General features: G+C 46.9%; 1 protein-coding gene across 2 annotated transcripts in view; it reads left to right on the top strand.

Annotated features, from left to right (window-relative positions):
- Positions 1-8,884: 8,884 nt before the first annotated feature.
- Positions 8,885-25,118, top strand: part of CEP120 (centrosomal protein 120) — a 103,863-nt gene continuing 87,629 nt past the window's right edge. For both annotated transcript variants that reach the window (XM_088475161.1, XM_088475160.1), the window contains exons 1-2: positions 8,885-9,278; positions 24,087-24,243. In XM_088475161.1, the coding sequence (XP_088331287.1) occupies positions 9,230-9,278; positions 24,087-24,243 (206 nt within the window). In that variant the 5' untranslated portion in view covers positions 8,885-9,229. The remainder of the gene's footprint in view (positions 9,279-24,086; positions 24,244-25,118) is intronic.

Raw genomic sequence — 25,118 nt, 5'->3', positions numbered from 1 at the left:
GAGAGTTTCCATACGAAACTTGGGTACATGGATAAACCTGTTGAGGGTATTTAGATTCAGTATAAGACGATAAGCACCATTCGGTTTCTGAACCAGAAATAGATTGGAATAATAACCCCTTCCATGTTGAGACACAGGAACTGGGACTATTACCCCCCCGCCTGCAGCAGGGAGTGAATGGCTTCCTGAAGGGCCAAAGCCTTTACCGCATCTGGGGAGGATGCCTCCTGCAAAGTGAGAGACCACTTCACAGAACTAGGCATCTGTTGTCGTTTGACACCAAAAATAAAGCAAACTGAAGAAGTCGGCCTCCCACCCTGGGATCCCCAGGAGGAGGCCTGCCCCATCAGGCAGAGGGTTTGTCATCCAGTTTAGAAGCTGGAAGTCTTGCCTGGCCAGACCTCTTAGTTTGTCGCCTTGATATTTTGCGAAAACTAGACGTCTTAGAGGAAGGCTGTTCCCTTGCTCGACCCTGGGAATAGAAGGAGCGAGAAGAAACCTGCCTAGACTTTATAGTCACTGTAGATGGCAGACCTGCTGACTTTGAAGCTGCAAGCATAGCTATTATTTTATCCAACTCTGCTCCAAAAACTACTTTTCCATAGAAAGGTAAAACTTCCAGTGCCTTCTCTGATCCTATAACAGCTTTCCAGGATCTTAACCAAGGGCCCTGCATGCCACTATTGAAGCTGCTGATGCTTTAGAAGCTAAAATTCCAGCATCTACAGCAGCTTCTCCCAGATAATAAGCCGCTTCCCATATATGGGAGATACACATCATCTGCCTCTGGGTAGCATTTGGTAGAGAATTTTCCAATGCATTCATCCATTCTGCAACAGCTTTGGTTACCCAGGCTCCAGCCATAGCTGTTCGAGGAACAGCTCCAGATGATGAAAAGATCGTTTTAACACATGCTTCAATCTTTTTATCCATGGAATCTTTCAGGGAAGATGCCAATGGAATAGGCAATGTAGCATTTCTGATTAAATGAGTATCCACAGTAGGAGGTACCTCCTGCTTAGTACATACAGAAGCCAGTAACGGATACAATGATGTTATTCTTTTATTCACATAAAAACATTTGGCAGGGTTATCCCATGCCTCATCTATAAGCTTAGTGAACTGTTCAGATACAGGAAACTCTGGGCCTGATTCAGACCCTGTCGCAAGTGCTGAGCGCTCGCAACCGGGTCGATGGTGGCCCACAGCGCATGCACACGACGGAGCCGGCTCCGTCGTGCGTATGTGCGAGACCCGGCTAGCGACGGGCAATCCATCACTCCGGGTCTCGCACCAAAGGGGGTGAGCTGTCGATGTTGAGTGACAGCTTGCCCCCTTTGGTGGGCGGGCCGGGGGGGGTGGCTGCCCAAACGGAGGTGTATCCATGAGAACCCCTGCTGTTTGGGGTCAGCCCCACTGACATCACGAGTGATGTCAGTGGAGAGATTCCGCCTCTGTTAGAGCCGAAATTTCTCTGGGGCTTGCAGCCACGAGACTCTACCACAAGGGTGTGTGGGTGGTCATCCACAGCTATGCGAGCGGCCAAGATGCCGATCCAAAAAAAAAAAATGCCCGGCCCTGATTCAGAGTGAGCGCTCTGTCAGAGCGAGCGACTCTGAATCAGGCCCTGTGTTTTGACCACCTTCCGGTGGTGATTAAACACTGGAGCATTCTTACTATGAGTTGTTTCGTCATCCTGAATGTCTAGGATTGATTTAACCGCCTTCACCAAAGAAGGAACATCAACTGTACAGATGGTCCTCCTCCCCCGAACTAGACTGAATCCTTATATTGAGCAGACTGATGAAAAGCCAACTTGCGCTTAGGCGCCTTAGTAACAACCGGTCTGCTATCAACATTAGATGGTGCCATACTCTGACTAGAATGGCCATCAACATCCTCCCAGGAAAAATGCATAGGAGGTGCAAACATAGGCACTGATTCAGAGCCGGACGCTCTGACAGAGCGCTCGCTCTGAATCAGGGCCTTTGCTCCTACTTTTTGGAGCGGCTTCCTGGCCGCTCGCATAGCTGTGGGTGACCACCCACAGCTATAGTGATCGGCCAAAATGATGGTCGAGATAGGGTCTCGCTGCTGTAAGCCCTGGAGTGCTTTTGGCTCTATCAGAGCCAAAAGCACTCCCACTGACATCACTAGTGATGTCAGTGGGGCCGGCCCCAGATGGTAGGCTTTCCCATGGGAATGTCTCCGTCTAGGCAGCCTTGCCCCCGGCACGCCCACCAAAGAGGGCATGCTGTCGATGGTGCGAGACCCATAACAACGGCTTGACTGTCGTTATTCGGGTCTCGTGCATGCGCACGACGGAGCCGCCTCCGTCGTGCGCATGCGCACTTCGGCAACATCGACCTGCTTGCGAGCGCTCAGCGCTCACGAGCGGGTCTGAATTAGGCCCATAGTTTGCTGTGGACACACCATCCAAGGAGGCATAGTGGGAGCAGCCATATGATCAACAAACTGCTTCATTACCTGGGACAAAGAGGCTACCCAAGAAGGCTCTTGTCCAGGAACAGGTAAACTCGACTGGTAAGATGGCTCTTTATGACAGACAACACACAAACCATCCTTAATGTCCTGAGGGGACAAATAAGCCATACATGATTTACATGAAACCAGCACAGAGGGCTCCCCCTTTTGTATCCCGTTATCTTTTAGCCACATCAACCTTCTTTGAGATCTTTAATATCAAAGGCCCCAGCACTCCTTACTCCTTAAAGATTTTTGCAGAGTGTCTTGAGACAACAGGGAGAAGAGCTACTGGCTATCAAGTCGAGTCCATAGATGGTAAAATATGCCTACCCTTACCAACTATAACTGAATGCAATGAAATCCCAGATAATAGGTCTGAAATTCCCGCACCAGACGCAGCTATACATCGTGCTCATTTGAAACGCATAGCACATCTGATACCAGAACTGGACCCCCAAGCCCAGATAATTCTACTAATTGGGAGAGATATCCTACGAGTTCACAAAGTCAGATCAATGGTCCACACAATGCACCTTATGCTCAACGACTAGATCTAAGGGCCTGATTCATACCAGCTCACGAGTGCTATGCACTCGCAAGTGGGTTGATGGTGGCCCAGTGCGCATGCGCACAATGGAGTCGGCTCCGTCATGTGCATGCGCGAGACCCGTATAGCGACGGGCAAACCGTCGCTCCGGGTCTCGTACCAAAGGGGGTGTGCTGTCGATGTTGAGTGACGTGGCTGCCCAGATGGAGGCGTTCCCATGGGAACGCCTACCGTCTGGGTCCGGCCCCACTGACATCACAAGTGATGTCAGTGGGAGAGATTTCGGCTCTGTTACAGCGGAAATCTCTCTGGGGCTTGCGGCAACGAGACCCCACCACAAGGGTCTCGTCGCAAGCCAGATGGTCGCGATGGTCTTGACCATCGCGACCATCTTCCTGGCCGCTCGCTATAGCTGTGGGTGGTCACCCACAGCTTTGCGAGCAGCCAGGAGGCCGCTCTAAAAAACAAAAAGGCCGGCCCTGATTCAGAGCGAGCACTTTGTCAGAGCGTCCGGCTCTGAATCAGGCCCTAAGTTTGGTCATAATAGGGGAAGTAAGTCTTGGAGATGTACACAGACCAGCTTATGTCAACAGCATGCTTACCTGTACTTTAGAAAACGGATGGCCTTCTCTATTCCAGCCATGTCACAATCACTTTCTAACAGGAATTACCACACTCTATGGTCATAGACTCTCCTAGTGACAACCACATCTGTGACAACGACCAATAACATCTGGGTTGCACAGTCTTCCAAAGAACAAAAAAGGATGACCAAGTGGCGATCTCCATATAGGACAAACTATTCTTGGAAATAATGCAAAATGGACTAGTGAAAGATGATGCCAACAGCTGCGTTGCACTTCTACCCTTTAGGACACACAGATGACGCTTACCTAACAACAGAGAACAAATACGTAAATGCTTCTCTTCACTTGAGCACAACTTTGACAGGAAACCAGAGATAAGATATAATTTCTTCTCCTTCATGGTCACGCTGAGATAGCTCCCATTCTTAAAGTTACTGAGGAATGCTGGTACCTGCCAGTGTTTGGAGTATACCATCTAAAGAAACCAGGTCAGATTAGTGATGTTTGATTCCAGTACTAAGTCTGAAGGCATCTCCTTAAATGATGTTCTCCTAATAGGACTAGACCTTAACAACAAACTCCTCAGAGTACTCATCCGTTTCCAAAAAGACTCTATTGCCTTCACTGCCGATATTCAACAAATGTTCCAATGCTTCCTCATGAGAGAAAAAGACAGGAACTTTCTAAGATTCCTTTGATTCAGAGACAATAACCCTTCTAAAGATATTACAGAGTACCACATGAGGGTACACATTTTTGGTAACAGCCCTTCTCTGGCAGTTGCCATCTACGGATTCAGATGTTCAGCTTAGGAGGGTGAGCTAAAGTATGGTTCTCATGTTAGACAACTCATAGAAAAAGATTTCTACGTGGATGACTGTTTAAAATCTATGCAAACAGATGAGACGGTATACAATCAGGAAACCGGCTGCCTTAATACCGGCAGCCGTCTTCCCGACTGTCATATCCCGGCGAGGGTGAAATGCCAGGCATCTATATCTAGACGCCTGTCATTTCCCCGACGCCGGGAGACAGGCGCCCGGCATCCCGATCGAAGGGAAGCCGGGCGCTGCGAGCGGACAGCCGTGGGGGTGAGGGTTAGGGCACCCGGGGGGGGACTTAGGGTTAGGCACCCCCCGGGAGGGTTAGGCTAGGGGGAGGGTTAGGCACCCCCAGGGGGGACTTAGGGTTAGGCACCCCCCCGGGGTACTTAGGTTTAGGCAGCGGTGAAGGGGGGGTTAGGCGCTTAGAGGGGGGATTAGGGTTAGGCACTTGGGGGGGAGCTTAGGGTTAGGCACCCCTAAGGAGGGTTAGGGGGTTAGGTTAGTTTATACTTACCTTAGGGACGATCGGGATTTCCAGCGCTGTCGGGCTCTGCTCATCTGTCGGCCAGGCGCTACCGATTCCGATGAGACAGCAATCAGCCTCCTCAAGAGAGCTCTACCGGGCCAATGTGGGGCAGTGCGCATGCGCACGACGAAGCTGGCTCTGTCGTGCGCATGCGCGGTACCCGGATAGCGACGGGCAATCCGTCGCTCCGGGTCTCATACCAAAGGGGGTGTGCTGTCGATGTTGAGTGACAGCACGCCCCCTTTGGTGGGTGGGCCAGGGGAGTGGCTGCCCAAACGGAGGCGTTCCCATGTGAACGCCTCTGTTTGGGGGCGGCCCCACTGACATCACGAGTGATGTCAGTGGGAGAGATTTCGGCTCTGTTAGAGCCGAAATCTCTCTGGGGCTTGCGGCAATAAGACCCTACCACAAGGGTCTCGTTGCAAGCCCGATGGTCGCGATGGTCTTGCCCATCGCGACCATCTTCCTGGCCGCTCGCTATAGCTGTGGGTGGTCACAGCTATGCGAGCGGCCAGGAGGCCGCTCTAAAAATCAGGCCCTGATTCAGAGCTGGACGCTCTGACAGAGCGCTCGCTCTAAATCAGGGCCGGTCTTTTTTTTTTTTTTGGTGCGTCCTCTTGGTCGCTCGCATAGCTGTGGGTGATCACTCAACATCGACAGCACGCCGCTTTTGGTACGAGACCCGGAGCGACGGATTGCCCGGCTCCGTCGTGCGCATGCGCTCTGGGCAACAATCGACTCGGTTGCGAGCGACCCGGCTGCGAGCGCTCAGCGCTTGCGACCGGGTCTGAAGCAGGCCCTGATTCTCCACAAGCTCAACGTAGCCTTGGACTCTTATGTGAGTTAAAATCTGACACCTTTACCTTCCAAGTGAACAGTGAAGAAAGGCCTTTCACTCGCAGAGGTGTATTTTCTGCTATAAATAGCTTGTATGACCTCTTAGGATTTGCCGGCTAAACATCACCTAGATCATCCTTCCTGACGCTGGTCTGTTTATAATCATGCCACACTCACTGGGGGCTATTGTATCACGTGATGAGTATTGGTCATGTGATCGGGAGTATAATATGAATGAATAATAATTAATAATTAAATCACCGCTGAATTTGTATGTTATATTCTAAATGTCTCTAGCTATATACATGTGGCTTCTGTTAGTTGGGATTTATTAAGATTGCCTTCAACATTAGTATATTAGTTGAATATTCTTTGATGGACAGTTTTTATTTATCTGTGTATTATTTCTGACACATGTGCATATGATTTTCAATGATTACATGGGTATATTAAGGTGGTTCTGTGGACACTGAGCCATATGCTCCTGAGGAAGCTGAGCGTTCATAGCTCAGCTAACGCGTTGAGGTCTTTTGGACACAGGCCCTCATTCAGAGGCGGTCGCAAGAAGCGATCGCTCTCTCTGAATGAGGGCGGGCGCTTCATTTTTATTAGTGCGGCCTCCTGGTCGCAAGCTAATCTGTGGGTTACCACCCACAGCTTAGCTAGCGACCAAGGTGATGGTCGCGATGGTCAAGACTATCGCGACCATCGGGGCTTGCGACAAGACCCTAAGGTTGGGTCTCGGCAACCGCAAGCCCCAGGGAGCTTCCTGCTATGAAAGAGCAGGAAACTCCCCACTGACATCACTGATGATGTCAGTGCGTCCGCCCACAAAACGGTAGGCGTTCGTTAAGGAACGCCTCCGTTTTGGAACCACCCCCCCGACCCGCCTACAAAACGGGGCGAGCTGTCGATCAACATCGACCGCCGTCCCTTTTGTAGCACGCTCCGAGGCGAGTTTCTCTCTCGCTCCGGGGCTTGCGCACGTGCAGTGCGGCCGCTGTGCGTGCGCAGGGTTAACTATCGACCAGGTTGCGAGCACATTGGTGCTTGCGGCCGAGTCTGAATGAGACCCACAGTATCCGGACTCCTAGAAATTCTTTGGAAATTATTTCTGGACTCTCTTTCCCCTCCGCCACCATCTTTGCGGCATTGGATTACTCCCTGTGGATTATGTTTCAGCCTCTCATGTTGGCTCGCTGGATGCCAGAGGATTTCCGTTTAAAGCTACTTCAGCCACCAGTTTGGTAAAGCCTTTATTGCTGCTAATAACTTTCCATTTGGGGATACAAAAAAGGAGAAAGTTCCAATTGCAATATATTACCTATTTCAGGAGCAGATGCATATTGTCCTATACCTATTTTTAACTCATATATTTTTTACTTGAACTTTTTATTTTGTTTTTTCTATTGATACATGTCTTTTATGTCAGAATCAGATGTACACATGACATGATTGATGAATATCCATTTTGGATGATATGTTAAATATTTGCTTATTGATTGTAAAACCGTCCATCATCCTTTTCTGATATTTTAGCGCTGGTTATATTGTTCCAGTTATCAGCGTCAGTCCGCAGAGAGAAGCATGGGCGCCACGGCAACCTCTTTTGGGTGGGGGCGCTGGATGGTGTGTACTGGGGGAGGGTGAAGGGGTTGAGGGGCACTCGGTCGCTGCTGGGAAGGTGTCTGCAGGGTGCTGTGGGGGTGAATGGAATGCTCCTGTGTACTGGGGAAAGGGGGTACACTGGGTGATGTGCACTGTGGAGAGAATGGGGTGGGGGGAATGGATGGAGAGGTGCTGTGTACTGGGGGAAGACGATCCGCTGACGTGCTGCATTCTGAGTAGACCCGGATGCCAGGTCAGACAGCCGGGAGCATAGCGCTCGTCAGCACTATGATAACAACTGCAGCAGGACAGAGCAAGAAATTATGGGGTCTATTTACTAAGCAGTGTTAGGAGACAGAGTGAAAAGTGATAAGGTACCAGCCAATCAGCTCCTAACTGCCATTTTTCAAACAGCCTGTGACATGGCAGTTAGGAGCTGATTGGCTGGTACCTTATCACCGTTCACTTTGTATCCTAATACAGCTTAGTAAATAGTCTGTTCCCAGAAGTGTCACGGACATGATTTAGTATGCTGCCACCTTGCCGGTCAGTGGAGAATCCAGTGGCAAGATAAGGGGCATAGTAGTCGCTGCGTGAGTTTGTGACAACTTTATTGATGGGGCCCACACAACTTAGTTTCCCCAGGACCCCCACAAGCCTTAATCCGGCCCTAGTTCTGCGAACAAAAAGGGCCTGATTCAGACCCGTTCACTATATGCGTGGGCTCGCAAGCGGACGATGTTCTGCGTACGTGCATGTGCACGCTTTGTTCTGCGCGTGCACAAACTACTCACTGCGATCACATACCGCTCGCTTACCCAGCAAAGGCAGCGCAGGGTAATGAGTGACAGGAGAGGCCGTTCGTGGGTGGTAACAGGGGCAGGACACTAATAACGGGGGGTTGGAGATGCGAACGCAGGCGTGCCTGGGTGTTTCAACGTAGTTTTAGAGGCGTGCATAATTAACAGGCAGCGTCATAGTACACGTCACTTGCCATTTTTTTACACTGATTTCCTTGCAATGCTTGCGGTAGGGCTCGATGTACCATTGTTTTAATACACTTCCTGGAGATGACGTGTTGCTGGTGGGCGGCTCTGCCTGTGCGATTGGGCGTACGCATACACAAAGTGGCCGCACGCTAAGACATGGTGGGTGTGCTTATGCCTTTGCGAGCGATCGCTTCCCGTGGCGTCACTTTGAAAAATTTGCATACGCATCTAGCGAGCGTACGCAGATAGTGACTGGGTCTGAATCAGGCCCATAGACTATTGTTATTGTCGGAATGTGATGACCGATGAGCGCACAAACTGAACCCTGAAAGCAGCACAGAGATGAGAAACCCTTCAGCAACGAAAGAGTTAATGAAGGTTTTGTTGCCCATATCAGACATGGCTCATTGTAAACAGCATGTCATGTGACTAATCCGTCCAATCACCTGAGCCCCTGTCAGTAGGGTTACACTTTCGGAATGTAAAGACCTCCTACAGTTCCCTCGTTTGTAGTTGGCAGCGGGGACTGGGAGAAGGACGTAGCAGGAGGAGGTGGCTCCGACATTGCCAGGTTCCCCGGCCCCAGCTACTAGCACCAACTGTTGGTGTGGGCTGCCGCCAGCAGGGAGCATGACTCCATCTGTGTGACTGACGGACCCCCGGTTGCCAGGCGGAAGTAGTCGGTAGTCAGGGGGCGGGCCCTCGCTGTGTTTGTATTCGGAGAGAAGCGGCAAATAAGGCAGCGGCGGCGGGTGACAGTTCTCCAGCTATACCCGGGAGCTGCACCTGACCAGCGCGGCTGCTTCTCCTGCTCCTGTACAGCCATGGGCCCAAAGTCCGAGCAGCTGCTCATCGTCGTGTCCATCCTAGAAGGTAATCAGCACTGTCACCGCTCCGACCCCCCCCCCCACACACACACCGGTATAGATACCCGTTATGTACAGGGGTAACCGAGGCCTCCAGTCACTTCATGCCCTAAGTGTAAGGCAGAGTAAGGTCATCTGTGGCACTTCATCTGCTAAAGAACTGAAAGTCTCAGCATTGCATAGAACATGCTGTCATTTGTAGTTCTACAGCAGCTGCGGAACCCTGTTCCAAGGCCTCTTATACCCCTTTTACACCAGAGCTAAAACCCGGGTTATTGCAGGGTTAACCCGGGTAGCTCCTTGGTGTAAAAGAGTGACCCGGCAATCCACCCCCGGTAACTTGCAGGGTTTAACACGGGAATGACCCGTGAAACCCTGCGCAGTGTAAATGGCGAGATCTGGGTCACGATGACCTGGAGCGTGCTGCATGACATCATCTCCAAGTGTCCACTGCAGACCTAGGATATTCCCGAGTCGGCGCCGGATAAATTCAGAGTCTGATCCAGTTTGGAACCCTGTTCCAACCTCCGGGGCAGATATAAAAGCGGTATAACTGTCTTATGTTTAATGAGATTCCTAGCTGTAACAAGGTCCTACTTTGTGCAGGATACTAGCTGTAGTTGTGAGTGTGTAGTAATAGCAGCTGCTTATGTTCTGTAGTCATCTCCGATTCGCCATATCAAGGTTTGTTGCATTACAACTCAGCTGTTTTTAAGGTGCCTATACACTAGGCGATATTTTACACGATTTTCCCAATTTGCAACGCATCGGAACGACAAATCGTGCAAAATATTTCCAAATCGTGAGTGTCCACTCACTGTCATGCTGCAGGCAAGATCTGCCAATCTCGGACATGATGCACTGGAAAGAGTTAAGGATGCACGATAGATTGTTTGTCAAATTGGACACTTTTTAATACTCTGGGACATATTCAATTAGCCGCGAAAAGTGCCGTCCTTTTCACCTGCCGGACTTTCCGCCTACATCGCGTATTTTTGGAGAAAACACTTTTCGTGTGCACGGCCGCTTTTCGCCCTATTCAATTCAAAGGATGCGAAAACGCGTACCGGTGAAACTCAAACAGGCAAAGTTCTGACAGATTTGGGGAAATCAGCCTGACACCCCCAAAAGATACACTGACATGGGGATCACTATGGATACCCCCGAATAGCCCTGCTGAAGGTATTTGGTGTGCTCAAATGCTCTCAATAGCTGCTATTTAGCGTCTTTGCACAAGTGGTGAAGAATAGCATTTAGCAGTTTTTTTGGGCAAAAATAAGTAGTAATAATTTGGGGAAAGAAAATGCGTGCAAACATGGTTAAAAATCGCTAAAGTGAGGTTTTAAAAAACAAAACACACCTTCAGCAAACTCCTGCAATAAAAAAAAAACATGTGGGACATACTTGGGGGACCCCCTGGAGTCTATTTCGCTAGTTTTTAAGTTTGTCCCCCAACTTTGAACTCTTTTTGCCCCCAAAACAAAAGTACTTTTTTGGCATGATCTTAAGTTTTTTTTTTTTTTCGACGGTTTACCTTTTGGGGGACTGTTCCAAGGCTGCAGGGGTGTTGCAGCAACTTTACACCCCAATCCCCCAATTCTGCACTTTTTTTTTCGCCTGCATTCAGAGGTAAATCTTTTCCGCTGGTTACAAGGCGCAGACTCTTCGCACCGGCGAAAAGTCTTTGGAATTGAATACGGGGATAAGTTTTCGCCTAGCGAAATTACGTCATTGGCGGAAACTATTCGCAGAAAACGGCTTATCGCGGCTAATTGAATATGGCCCTCAATCGTGTCCAGGACTGCCGGGGAGCTGCTGGGGAGAGTTCAAGGGAAATCGGACAGGAGATCGCATCTTGACCACATCGCATAGTGTGTAGGCACCTTTACACCAAAACGCAGTGACGATCCGAGGGGTTCTTGCACTGTTACTGAAATTAAGTAGTTTGGCTATACAGTTATATACATAAATACATCTGCACTTGGTTCTTATACTTAGAGCAGGAACTATCCTTTTTTTTTTTTTTTTTTTTATTTCAAGTTAGGGCTCCCATTTATGAACGTACCATATTACCAGGGGCATATTTCTTTTAGTATCGCAGTCATGTGAACTAATATGCCACTGGTATTCAGCATTAATTACCTCTTCAGCTAGGTCCATCGATGACCGCCCTCCTTAGTGGTGTCTTCTGCTCAGTTGCTGCCAGCGACTGGTTCCTGTGTCATGCGCATAACACTTTCACCAGGCGGGGTCCCAGCAGTGCCCGGAAGGCATTACTGAAGTCAGAAAGGCTGCTGCCGGCAATGGGGACTCTCGCCATCGATAGATCGAGTCAACGATACAGTGACAATCAGTGGTAATCTTATATTAGCGCTATTTGTTAAATATTGGAAGGATGACATAACCCCTTTAGTGACTGCTAAAGGGGTTATGTATCTGATAAATAGAGTCCATAATTTCTTATGAAGTCAGTCTACTTCCATGTTCTGAAAGCATGGATGCTACTGTGTGTGTTGTTTTTTTTTTTTTTTTTGTCTCGTGTTTAATTCTATAACATCAGTGGTGGCATGGTGAGAGTCCACCATAATAGATCTGTGGAAAAAGAGTTGTGTTTTTTGAAGGCATTGTTCTGTGTTACTCATTGCTACCAGGTGTCTTATACAGCTGGCTACACTTGCCCTGTGTCCTTGTCAAATGCCCAGATCTCTGCTTAAGGTGACAGAAATTAGATAATTTGGTTGTGTCAGAAGAGCTGCATGACAAGGGGACAGAAAAGATGACCAGAGTTTGCAGCATGTGTGAGCAGAAGGTATATGGATTAGCTTGGGTAGTGGTTGCAGAGTTTGCTCATTTCTTATACTAAAAAACTCAGGGGTGTGGGCTCTTTTTTTTTTTATTATTATTATTATTATTATTATTATTATTATTGTCCTGTCATTATTTGATATGTCACTTTAATCAAATGATACTTACCCAGAAATATGTTAGCAGTCAAGGAGCAACTAATAATTCATCAGTAACCAGATCTGACTAGAAAGACGACATTCTAATGCTCACACTATTAATATCTGTAATATTAAGTAATTTTTATTTTCTTAATCCAAGTACAGTAGATATCTACTTTTACTACAAACATTACATCTGTGTGAAAGTTATCTGACAGTATGAGCATCTTACTGTTAAGGAGAGCATAGCTAATTTTTGAAACACAGGCTATGAGATGGATGGGAAGGGGACTTTACTTATTATTTTTTTTTTTTTTTTCTTTATCCTGGCATAAGTGTATACATATAGGCAATCTGAAATGAAAGCATTGCTGGTTTTTCTTCTTCACTCTACCATATGGTTCACAGTAATAATCCCTCATGGAGATAGTCAGCACCAGGAAGGTTTAGTATTACTGTACCGAATAGTGCTTTTTTATAAACAATATTTCTATCGTTTAGGTTCCCTCCTGGGATTTGTTAGCATCTGTCAACTGAACTAGCATGTTGTCTATGAATTTTAATTCCAAAGAGGGGAGTGTTACACATCAGTCTTCTGCATTTGTGACAGGAGTCTCACATCACTACTCAGATGTTCCTTGCACCATCTATCACTCAGTCTGTAACTACCCACTTGCCTTCATTTACCTCCTTAGAGCTTGATTAATTTAGCCACAAGTGTATTATGTGCTTGGTTTTTATACCAGTGTAGCCTGTGGCATTCCAGCTATTTTGGAACTATAAGTTCCAGCTTGCCTCCTTGCAGGCCATGCTGTGCTTTGTAGTTCCACAACATTAAAAAGCTCCAACTACCGATAAAGTATAGACTGAAGGTTACCTACCTTGCTGCTTTTATTCAGTGCTCTATGCTTCGCCTCTGCAGCTTCTCTGGAGCAGGGAGCGGAGTCCATTCAAGTGGGAAGCATTGCCTTATAAAATATATGCATTGCTATATAAAATAAATATGCAGTAGCATTCTCAAGATGTCCCAGGGAGCACGCCAAATTTTATCTCCATTAAAAGCCTATTTATCTTTAACAAGTTTTATTTATTGTGCTATGCAACCTTTTTATCATAATAAAACATAAGATAACAGACTGTACATGTAGGGGACGATTAAATATTTTCGGACGCCTCCGCTGGGCGTCTATTAAAATAGGCGCCAGATGGAGCAATTCAATTGTTGCTCCGTTTGGACGCCTAAAGCTGTGGGGGGGGCGGATACATTTCTTCTTGCAGCCTCCTGAGGTACAAGTAGCAATGCGTGTAAAGTAATTTTTTTTTTGGGGGGGGTTCCCTGATGGTGGTTTGGGCGTCCAAACAGTGGTTTGGGTGCCCTAACCACTTTAGACTGGTTTACCAGCTTTGCGAGGCTAAACCCAGTTCTTTTAGACGCTTTAAATGCTATTGGGCACCTGAACGGAGAAACAATTGAATTGCTCTGTCTGGCGCCAAGTCGTATACAGTGCCTGCAAAAGTATTCACCCCCTTTGCATTTTTCATGTTTTGTTGCCTCACAACCTGGAATTGAAATTGATTGTTTGAAGGTGTGCATCATTTCATTCACAGAACATGCCTACAACTGTGAAGTTGTGTGTGTTTTTTTTTTTTTTTTTTTTTTTTTATATTGTGAATCAAACAACATTTAGGACAACATAACACAAATCTTCAGCGTGCATAACTATTCACCCCCCTAAAGTCAGTACTTTGTCGAGCCGCCTTTTGCGGCAATTACAGCTGCAAGTCACTTTGGATAAGTCTCTGAGCTTGCCACATCTTGCCCCTGGGATTTTTGCCCATTCCTCAAGGCAAAACTGCTCCAGCTCCTTCATGTTGGATGGTTTCCGCTTGTGAACAGCAATTTTCAAGTCTGACCACAGATTCTCAGTTGGATTGAGATCTGGGCTTTGACTAGGCCATTCCAACACATTTGAATGTTTCCCCTTAAACCACTCGAGTGTTGCTTTAGCAGTATGCTTCGGGTCATTGTTCTGCTGGAAGGTGAACCTCCGTCCCAGTCTCAAATCACAGGCAGACTGAAACAGATTTTGCTCAAGAATATCCCTGTATTTAGCACCATCCATCTTTCCCTCGACTTGAATCAGCTTCCCAGTCCCTGCTGCTGAAAAACATCCCCACAGCATGATGCTGCCACCACCATGTTGCACTGTGGGGAGATGGGATGTGTTGGGTTTGCCCCAGACATAGCGTTTTCCTTAGTGGCCGAAAAGTACAGTTTTAGTCTCATCTGACCAGAGCACCTTCCTCCATACATTTGGAGAGTCTCCCACATGCCTTTTGGCAAACTCAAATCGTGTCTTCTTCTTTTTATCACTAAGTAATGGCTTTTTTCTGGCCACTCTTCCATAATACCCAGCTCTATGGAGTGTACGGCTTATTGTGGTCACATGCACAGATACACCAGTCTCTGCTGTGGAACTCTGCAGCTCCTTCAGGGTTACCTTTGGTCTCTGTGCTGCCTCTCTGATTAATGCCCTCCTTGCCCGGTCTGTGAGTTTTGGTGGGCGGCCCTCTCTTGGCAGGTTTGTTGTGGTACCATGTTCTTTCCATTTGATGATGATGGAATTGATGGTGCTCCGGGGGAGCATCAAAGATTTGGATATTTTTTTTTTATAACCCAACCCAGAATTGTATTTCTCAACAACTTTGTCCCTGACTTGTTTGGAGAGCTCCTTGGTCTTCACGGTGTGATGCCTCTTGCTTAGTGGTGTTGCAGCCTCTGGGGCCTTTCACAAGAGGTGTGTTTATACTGACAGATCATGGGACAGACTTAGATTTAATACAGGTGGACTTAATGTCACTAATTATGTGACTTCTGAAGGTAATTGGTTGCACAAAAACTTTTGAGGGGCTTCATAGCAAAGGGGGTGATTACATATGCACATGCCAATTTTCAGAATTTTATTTATAAAGATTCTTATATATATTCTCATCTCACTTCACCAAATTAGACTGTTTTGTGCAGATCCATCACATATAATTCAGATAAATAAAAATGACAGGTTGTAATGTATTTTTTATTTTTTTTAACAAAAACGATAAAAAGCCAAGGGGGGTGAATACTTTTGTAAGGCACTGTAGATGCCCAGCAGGCGGTGCGAAAAACATATGCAGCTGTTTATGATCCAACTAAACATAATCAGTAACTTTTACAAAAATGTATATTCAGGGTCCATAGGGATCTACAGGGATACCATTGGGATATTATGGTTGGAGACCAGGCACCAAACAGTTAAGCTTCAGCTCTCGGGATGCCTCGGGTCCTCCTCCATATATACCCCACCCCTAGCCATAGGACTTCAGTTGTTTGTTTGGTGTGGCAGGATCAAGACGCACTTTTGTAACGGGACTGCTCTTGCAGTCCTAAGCTTTTATTTTATGTTTTATTTTATTTTATGTTTTTGGGTTGGCAGTACTAAGCGTCTGAATTAAGACTCATATACTTCCACTCCATCTACCTCCGCAGGCCGCAACACCAGTAACTGGGCTGGAGATTTTGGCGGGTCGTGGCTAAGTTTGCTAGCTGCAATGCTGCAACTTAGCCTGCAACCAGATGCACAGAGATGTCAGGCAAGGCGATTCCTCGCTTATGAGAAATCGCACGCAGCGGTCCTTGCTTCTGGTGTCAGAATACGCACCAGAAGCTGCTGCTGTCACGGCCCAGAATTGTCCGTGTCCTCACTACACCACTGGGGCCTTAACGTCTGACGCCGGGGATCAGCAGCGGCTGGTTAATGCAGTTTAGGGGAGGTAGGCTCTCCCCCGGCAGCTCCTCCCCCGACCCAGACGCAGTCCCTACGAAGGGTTTTGTGGTCTGGGTTGCTCCGCCTACCCTCCACCTGTATATGAGACGCTCATGGTCCACGCTTAGTGCGCCCTGTAGGTGTTGGTCTCAGGGGGTATGGGTCAGTCCCCCTCTCCCCTGGTTAAGGTAGTGCTCTATATCCTACCATTCCTTTGTGTTTGTGTAGTTGATTTTTAGAGTCGATCGTAATTATTACATATGCACTGTATATGGCTGTTTGCTTGCTACTGTATTGACACTATCTTTTATTTCTGTCTGTCAATTATAACTATCACTGTTTTTTCTCTCCATCCTTTTGGGGTGGAGGTTTTTCTCTGAGTACTTCACATTCATTTAGATTTTGTGAAGGCTGTCAAATAACATTGCAATTATTTCCTTTACTGAACATGTCAAAAGATAAAGGGATACAGGAGGGGGAGCCCTCTGTGCTGGTTTCATGTAAATCATGTATGGCTTATTTGTCCCCTCAGGACATTAAGGAAGGTGTGTTGTCTGTCATAAAGAGCCACCTTACCAGTCCAGTTTACCTGTTCCTGGACAAGAGCCTTCTTGGGTAGCCTCTTTGTCCCAGGTAAGGAAGCAATTTGTGGATCGTATGGCTGCTCCCACTATGCCTCCTTGGATGGGGTGTCCACAGAATTCTATGTTTGCACCACCTATGCATTTTTTCATGGAAGGATGTTGATGGCCATTCTAGTCAAAAGTATGGCACCATCTAATGTTGATAGCAGACCGATAGTTACTAAAGCACCTAAGCGCAAGTTAGTTTTTTTTATCAGTCTGCTCAACATATGGATTCAGACGCATCATCAGAGGATTCAGAAGATGCGCAAAGTTCCTCTCCAGGTTCTAGCTCGGGGGAGGAGAACCATCCGTCTGCAGTGGATGTTTCTTCTTTGCTGAAGGCAGTTAAATCAATCCTAGACATTCAGGATGATGAACCAGCTCATAGTAAGAAGGCTCCAGTGTTTAATCGATACCGGAAGGTGGTCAAAATTGAGTTTCCTGTATCTAAACGGCTCACTGAGCTTATGGATGAGGCATGGGGTAACCCTGACAAACGTTTTTATGTGACTAAGAGAATAACATTGTTGTATCCTTTCCCGGCTTCTGTATGTTCTAAGCGGAAGGTACCTCCTACTTTGGATGCTCATGTGGCGCATTTAATCGGATATGCTACATTGCCCATTCCTTAGGCATCTTCCCTGAAGGATTCCACGGATAAAAAGATTGAAGCATGCCTTTAAACGATCTCATCATCTTGAGCTTTTACTCGTCTAGCTATGGCTGGAGCCTGGGTAGCCAAAGCTGTTGAAGAATGGATGGGAGTATTGAAAAATTCTCTACCAAATGCTACCCAGAGAGCAGTTGATGTATATCTGGGAAGAGCTGCTGTAGATGCTGGAATTTTAGCTTCTTAAAGCATCAACAGCTTCAATAGTTGCACACAGGGCCCTTTGGTTAAGATCCTGGAAAGCTGATACAGGATCAAAGAAGGCATTGGAAGTTTTACCTTTCTTTGAAAAAGTACTTTTTGGAGCAGAGTTGGATAAAATAATAGCTACTCTGGCAGCTTCAAAATCAGCAGATCTACCATCTACACCGATTATAAAGTCTAGGTAGGTTTCTTCTCGGTCCTTCCATTCTCAGGGATGAGAAAGGGAGCAGCCTTCCTCTAAGACGTGTAGTTTTTGCAAAATATCAAGGCGACAAACTAAGAGGTCTGACCCGGCAAGACTGTCAGCTTCTAAACCGGAATGACAAACCTGTCTGCCCGATGGGGCGGGCCTCCTGGGGGATCCCAGGGTGGGAGGCCGACTTTAGTTTGCGAATTGTTGGTGTCAAACAACAACAGATGCCTGGGTCCGAGAAGTGGTCTCTCGGGGGTATGCCCTCTCTTTCAGGAGGCATCCTCCCCAGAAGTTTTTTGCACAGATCCTCCAGCAGATGCGGTAAAGGCTTTGGCCCTTCAGGTAGCCATTCAGTCCCTGTTGCAAGTGTGGGTAATAGTCCCGGTTCCTGTGTCTCAAAAGGAAAGGGGGTTATTATTCCAATCTATTTCTGGTTCAGAAACCGAATGGGGCTTATCGCTCTATACTAAATCTAAAAACCCTCAACAGGTTTATCCATCTACCTAACTTTAGTATGGAAACTCTCCGATCAATTATTTTGGCAATGGAGCCGGGGGATTGCATGGTTTCCCAGGATATTCAGTATGCATATCTGCATGTTTCTATTATACCATCCCACCAGCAATTTTTACGGTTTGCTGTCTTTCAGCAACATTACCAATTTCAAGCTCTACCCTTTGGCCTATCTACGGCTCCCCGGATATTTACCAAAATAATGGCTGTCATAACGGCCTGTGTCAGGGAGTCAGAATTCTGCCATATCTGGATGATCTTCTGATAATGGCACAGACTTCGGTTGTTTTACAAAACCATCTTCATCTGACCATAGCCTGCTTACAAAAGCACGGCTGAATCATCAATTGGAAGAAATCATCACTTTCTCCAACACAGCAGATGGTACATCTGGGAGCTCTTCTGGATTTTTCGGACACAGATGGTGTTTCTGCCAGAGGACAAGATTGTGACCCCTATCGTTGCAAATAAACTGCTTTGCAAGCGAAGAGTATCCATTCTGTTAGCAATGTAGGTCCTGGGATCAATGGTATCCACCTTCGACATGGTTCCATTCCAGGCCTCTGCAAAGATTGATTCTCACCAAGTGCAACGGACAGTATCATCGAATAAAGGGCCTGATGCAGAGCCGCTCGTAAGCTCCGAGCGGATGGGTCATAATGCGCATGCGCCAACCAGTCAGTGCGGTCAGAAATCGTGTGTTCGCAAAATAGCGAGTGTGCTAATTAGAGTGACAGGATGAGGCGTTTGTGGGTGGTAACAGGGGAAGGTACTTGAAAACGGGGAGTGGAGATCCGAACGCAGGCGTGCCAAACGGTCAAAACGGGCGTTTTAAGGGTGTGCATAATTAACAAAGCAGCGTCATCGGCCACGTCACTTGGTTGTCTCTTAGCCTGAACTGTTCGTATGATTGCGGTAGGAAAATCCAACCACAAGCACTGCGAGCAGTTCAGATGCCACTCGATTAATCTAATAAATAGCGGAGGTGACGTATGATGCGAACGGCCAGGGGGAGTGTTTCGTTCGCTCGCTCAGACATAGAGGCGTCAACAGACCGCAAAGAGCGAGTGCTCAATTTAAATAGCCGGCCCCTTTTTCTGAACGACCGTTCGCAAATAGCGTCCGGCTCTGAATCAGGCCCAGAGTCCCAGAGGATCCTTCTCACTCCAGAGGTTCGTCACTCCCTCCTGTGGTGGCTGAGAAAGGATCATCTGAACAAAGTATATGGGAAAGATTCCTGGACTGCACAACCTGAATACATATAATGGGAGGTGCTACCTGATGAGACTAATTGCAGGCACAGAAACAGACAAATCTCAGGTGCACAACTCCAAATTATTGATAATATATAAATGCAACTGAATCTTCCATCCTAAGAGCAAAAGGTTTTTCCAATTCTGTAATTCAAATGATGCTTAGGGCACGGAAGCCTGCCTCTGCCTGCATATATTAGAGTTTTGTATTTTTTTTGGTCAATGGTGTTCCCACAGAAAGTATGATCCTAAGATGGTTAGGATATCCAGGATACTGGCTTTTCTCTAGGCAGGGTTAGACCGCTGTCTCCGCCTGGCTACTTTGAGAGTGCAGGTTTCTGCCTCATTACCAGATGTTATGGGCCCCATCCATCTGCGATGGATTGCCGCGATGCCGCAACCCGGGATCGCAGAAATCCAACATGTTGGATTTTGACGATCGCAATCAAAAAATGATCGCGATCGTCAAATCGCCGACATTTAAAATGACAAATGTCTGCGATCTGGCAAAAAGGGGGAGGCACATATAGAAACCGTTGTAATTCCTACACCGTTCACCTGATTTGGATGTAATTACCCACAAATTAAATCTGAAAATCTGCATTTAAAGCACATCTTGTTTGTTTCATTTCAAAGCCATTGTGGTGGTGAATAGAGGCCAAAATATGAAAATTCTGTCAATGTCCCAATATTTATGCACCTGACTGTAGTCGTGGTGCCTCTGCTGAACAATTGTTCAAGGCAGCCACTGTCACGACCAGGGTTTCTCGGCATGGTGGTCGGTGGGTGTTACTTGTGAGGATGATGTGGCGGGGGGCGTCTGGTGGTGGTGCTGGTGCCTAGTGGGGAGCGTTGGCTGTGCGTGGACCTGTTTGGGCATATTGTCACTCTGTGCTGGGTAGGCCTGGCGGTGCTTCCGTTCCGCTCCGGCATGGCCGCCGCCATCTTGCTTTCAGCCATGTGACCTAGTCGGCCAATCCTGGCGTGTCACATGCTCACTCTGACCAGTCACGACTTGGCACTGGGTATTTAAGGGAGTTCAGAGCTCCCTTGCATTGCCAGTGCAACGTGTTTCTCAGCGGAAGGTGCCGTTGTAGGGGGTATATAATGGTATAAATTAGGGAAAGGAGAAGTGCATGAGGGCTCTGCTCGTGAGAGCTTACATTCTAAAGGTGAGGGGCAGACACAGTGACACATTTGGGGTAGACATTGAGGAAGGAGCAAAAAACAGTGGACTAGGATGAGTGCTGGAATGCTTTGATGAAGAAGTGATTCTTGGAGTGGGAGGAAGTAATCAGTTGACAGGAGAGGCAGCATGCATTTGTGGAGTGAAGCAGGTGGGAGTGTGAACGTAGTTGAGGTCAGAGATGTGAATGGGAGAGGATTGGGTTAGCGCTTTGAAAGTGAATGTGAAAAGCTTGAATTGGAATCTGAAGGGGAGCCAATGTAGGGCTTGCAGGAGAGGGGAGGAAGATGAGCTGGGCAGCAGCATTGAGGACTGATTGGAGTGAAGAAAGGTGGGATTCAGGGAGGCCAGATAGGAGGTTACAGTAGTCCAATCTCGAGATAACAAGTGAGTGGATGAGGGTCTTAGTTGCCTAAAGGACGAGAGAGGGTCTGATCCTACAAATATTTGTGAGATGGAAATGGCAGGACTGTGAAAGGTACTGAATGTGTGGTTTGAAAGAGAGGGAGTAGTCAAGGGTAACTCCAAGACAGCGCACTTTGGCTAGGGGAGAAGGTTATGCTCCCAATAAATAATGAAATTGTGGGAGGTGAGGTTAAGCGGGATGGTGGGAAGATGAACAGCTCAGCCTTAGACATGTTAAGTTTAAGAAAGCGCTGTGACATCAAGGAACAAATAGCAGAGAGACAGTTGGAGATACTAGTGAGTGGGAGATGTCAGGGGAGGAAAGGTAGATCTGAATGTCATCAGCAGATATGATATTGAAGGTCAGTAGAGCTGATTAACTTTCCTAGAGAAGATGTATAGAGGGAGAATAAGGAGAGGTCCCAGAACTGAACCTTAAGGGACACCAACTGTTAATGTAAAATCACTTATGTCTAAAATTAACTTGAAAGGCAAAACATATGCAGGCATATATAAAGTGCAGATGGCCATCTAGCTGTGAATTGGTGCTAATAAAACTCATGGAACGAGCCAGGGGTTTTGGGGTTTGTCTTAAGAGTCAGTCTAGTTTTCTGAGATAGGATGTAGACCTATAAAGCCATACAATGGCATATAAAGGCACAATTCATGTAAGAAATATTAAGGTGCAGACACAAGAGGCATATAAAATACTAGCTGATGTACACAGTTTCACCCGGGTAGACCTTAGATTTTTACTGTTTCCATTTTCATCTCACCATTCCAGTAATGCATCACTGCTATAGTAAGATATTACCTTACATCACCTGTGTACTAACACATTCCACTCTTTTTCACCTCTGTAGTAACACCTTTCCCTCCCTTGCCTGTGTTGTAAGACATTCGACATTCCCCTCCCTCACCTGTGTATAAATACAATCCCTACCTCACCTCTGTAGTTATTATTATTATCCTTTATTTATATGGCACCACAAAGGTTCCGCAGCGCCTTACACAGTAGTAACACATTACCCTTCGCTCACCCCTGTAGTAACTTATTACCCCCGCTCACCTCTGTAGTAACACATTCCCCTTCCTCGTCTGTGTTGTAACACGTTTGAAATTCCTCTCCCTTACCTGTGTAGTAATACATTTTCCTCTCTCACCTCTGTACTAACACATTTTCCTTCCATCACCAACTGTCAGTGATGTTTGGCAGCACTTGGGATGACAGTTGGTGTCTGAATACTGAACTGTGCTGCAGCCAAGATGACAGTCAGGCAGGACATTGCACAGGGGGAGGAAACATGTTAGCACTTTTCACCCCCATAGTAGTCGAATTTAAAAATGTCAATGAGTTAGTCAGGGCATATGACTATCAAATTGATCATACTTGCCGACAATCTTACTGCCTCCTGCGGGAGTAGGCAGCCAGGTCGGCACAGCAGGGTGAGGGGGTGACAGAATTTGTCACTGCAAGATCGTATCATTTCGGCACCGTCCCCGCTACACAATGCTGAGATTACCGGCATTGTGCAGCTGGGGGCGGGGCCACGATGATATGATTTAGCGTGAATCGTGTCATCTGCTCCCCAGAACCGGCAAGTTACGCAAGGGGGAAGCGGATGCCGGGACGGGACGAGGGGGTACAGGCAAGTGGCGCCGGCTGGGAGACATGCCCACTCATCTGGCGGGGCGGTAGCGCCACCAGGTTTTCGGAGCCTCCCGACTGTTCCGGGAGAGTAGGCAAATATGATATATAGATACTGCAAGGACTGGTGAAGAGATCATGTAGATTATGCATTCACCGTTCAAGCATAAATGTCTCCTGATTGTTCTAGTTATTCAGCAGCTGATCAGATTAGGGCCTATAGCTGGGTCACACATTTGCTGACCGTAGACTCAATGGTCGGCCAAGGAAACCTTAGTGCATCAGATGAAAGACACATCGTGCTTACTTACCTTCAAATTCGGAAGATGTCCAGCAGTGTTAGCTCAGAACTGGCAGAAACCAGTGGGACCCAGGTCCACCCATCTACTGTTTGGAGAAGTCTGTCCAGAAGTGGTCTTCATGGGAGATTTGTAAAAAAAAACCATACCTTGGATGTGGAAACAAGGCTAAGCAACTTAACTATGCATGAAAACGTAGGAACCGGGGTGCAGAAAAATGGCAGCAGGTGCTCTGGACTAAATAGTCAAAATTTGTAATTTTTGGCTGTAACAGAAGGCAGTTTGTTCGCCAAAGGGCTGGAGCGCGGTACAATGAGTGCCTGCTTGTAACAGTGAAGCATGGTGAAGGTTCCTTGCAAGTTTGGGACTGCATTTCAGCAAATGGAGTTGGGAATTTGTTCAGGATTAATGGTGTCCTATAATGCTGAGAAATACAGGCAGGTACTTATCCATCATGCAGTATCATCAGGGAGGCGTCTGATTGGCTCCAAATGTATTCTGCAGCAGGACAACGACCCCAAGCATACAGCCAATGTCATTAAGAACTATCTTCAGCGTAAAGAAGAACAAGGAGTCCTGGAAGTGATGATATGGCCCCCACAGAGCCCTGATCTCAACATCATTGCGTCTGTCTGGGATTACATGAAGAGACAGAAGGATATGAGCAAGCCTACATCCACAGAGGACCTGTGGTTAGTTCTCCAAGATGTTTGGAACAACCTCCTTGCAGAGTTCCTACAAAAACTGTGTGCAAGTGTACCTAGAAGAATTGATGCTGTTTTGAAAGCAAAGGGTGGTCACACCAAATATTGATTTGATTTAGATTTCTCTTCTGTCATCATTTTGCAGTTTAATTGATAAAAATAAACTACTAACACTTTTCTACTCCTGCCTAAAATTTTTGCACAGTACTGTATAGCTACATTGTAACCATTTGCTCCCATTTGCTCTCATTGTCCCACTTGCAGTCGACCTTTAAGCTAATAGCAGATTGAATGTAAAGGTTTTAATGCAAAAAAAACAAATCTTTATTTAAATACATTTTGATACTTTTAATTTTCTCTCTCCAGGACGCCATTTTCCAAAGCGCTCTAGACACATGCTTATGGTTGAAGCCAGATTTGATGGAGAACATCTATCTACAGATCCAGTACCCCACTTAGAACAGCCACAATTTGCTACAGAGTTGGCTTGGGAACTTGACAGAAAAGCTCTTCACCAGCACAGGTAATTTTTAGTAGTTACACTTCTCTTCTGTAGACACTCTTTGGTGTTTAGCATACAAACATAGAATTAATTCTGTGCTAAGCCGCATACACACTAGACTATATCGTTATCGTCCAGTGTGTATGCAAGATGTCTTTGAGCCTTTAGAAAAAACCTAAATTGGCTAAGATCAGATATATAATATTCTAGCATTTGCCTTTTGACTGCAATGATTTTCACCAGTGCTAGCGAGCTAAGTAGCCAACCAAAGACCTTTTACTAACCAACCCTCTATGGTGATTCACCTGCCACACTGGTGATGAGCACTAATTGTATTAAATGCTGAGAACACAGAGGAATGACACTTATATAGAGTGTCTTTACAGTTCACATTGGTGTAATTTGTCCATCGAGGGGACAAATATGCTCAGTATATGTTTGTACTAAACAGAGCCGGCCCTAACCAATTTGATGCCCTAGGCAAAATTTTGGCTGGTGCCCCCTAGCACTAGTTCTGACTCTGACCCAGCACTCCTCTCCCAGCAGCACAGATCACAGCAACAGCCAACTACACATTCACCCACAGCAATCCTCATCCGGCACCTCTCACCCAGCACAGTGCACCTCACCCAGCAGCAGCACCCATCACCCCTCTCCCGATCAGCACAGTGCACCCCTCACTCATGCTGGGTACACACTTAAGGTGCGTACACACTGGGCGATAAAGTGGACGACTGAACGATATCGTTATCGTTCAGTCGTCCACTTTATCATCTATTTATAACCCCAAAAAGATGAACGATAACGACGACGCGCGTTCCCGCGGGTCGTTCGTCATTATTGTTCATCGGGCTGACATGCAGGCCAACCTGACGATCTCGTCAGGTTGCTGCATG

This window comes from Taudactylus pleione, unplaced genomic scaffold (assembly GCF_031769625.1).
Source record: "Taudactylus pleione unplaced genomic scaffold, aTauple2 ptg000162l, whole genome shotgun sequence".
In the NCBI taxonomy this organism is placed as follows: domain Eukaryota; kingdom Metazoa; phylum Chordata; class Amphibia; order Anura; family Myobatrachidae; genus Taudactylus; species Taudactylus pleione.
The sequence above is the reverse complement of the archived record's forward strand: the minus strand, read 5'-3'. Positions and strand labels throughout refer to the sequence as shown.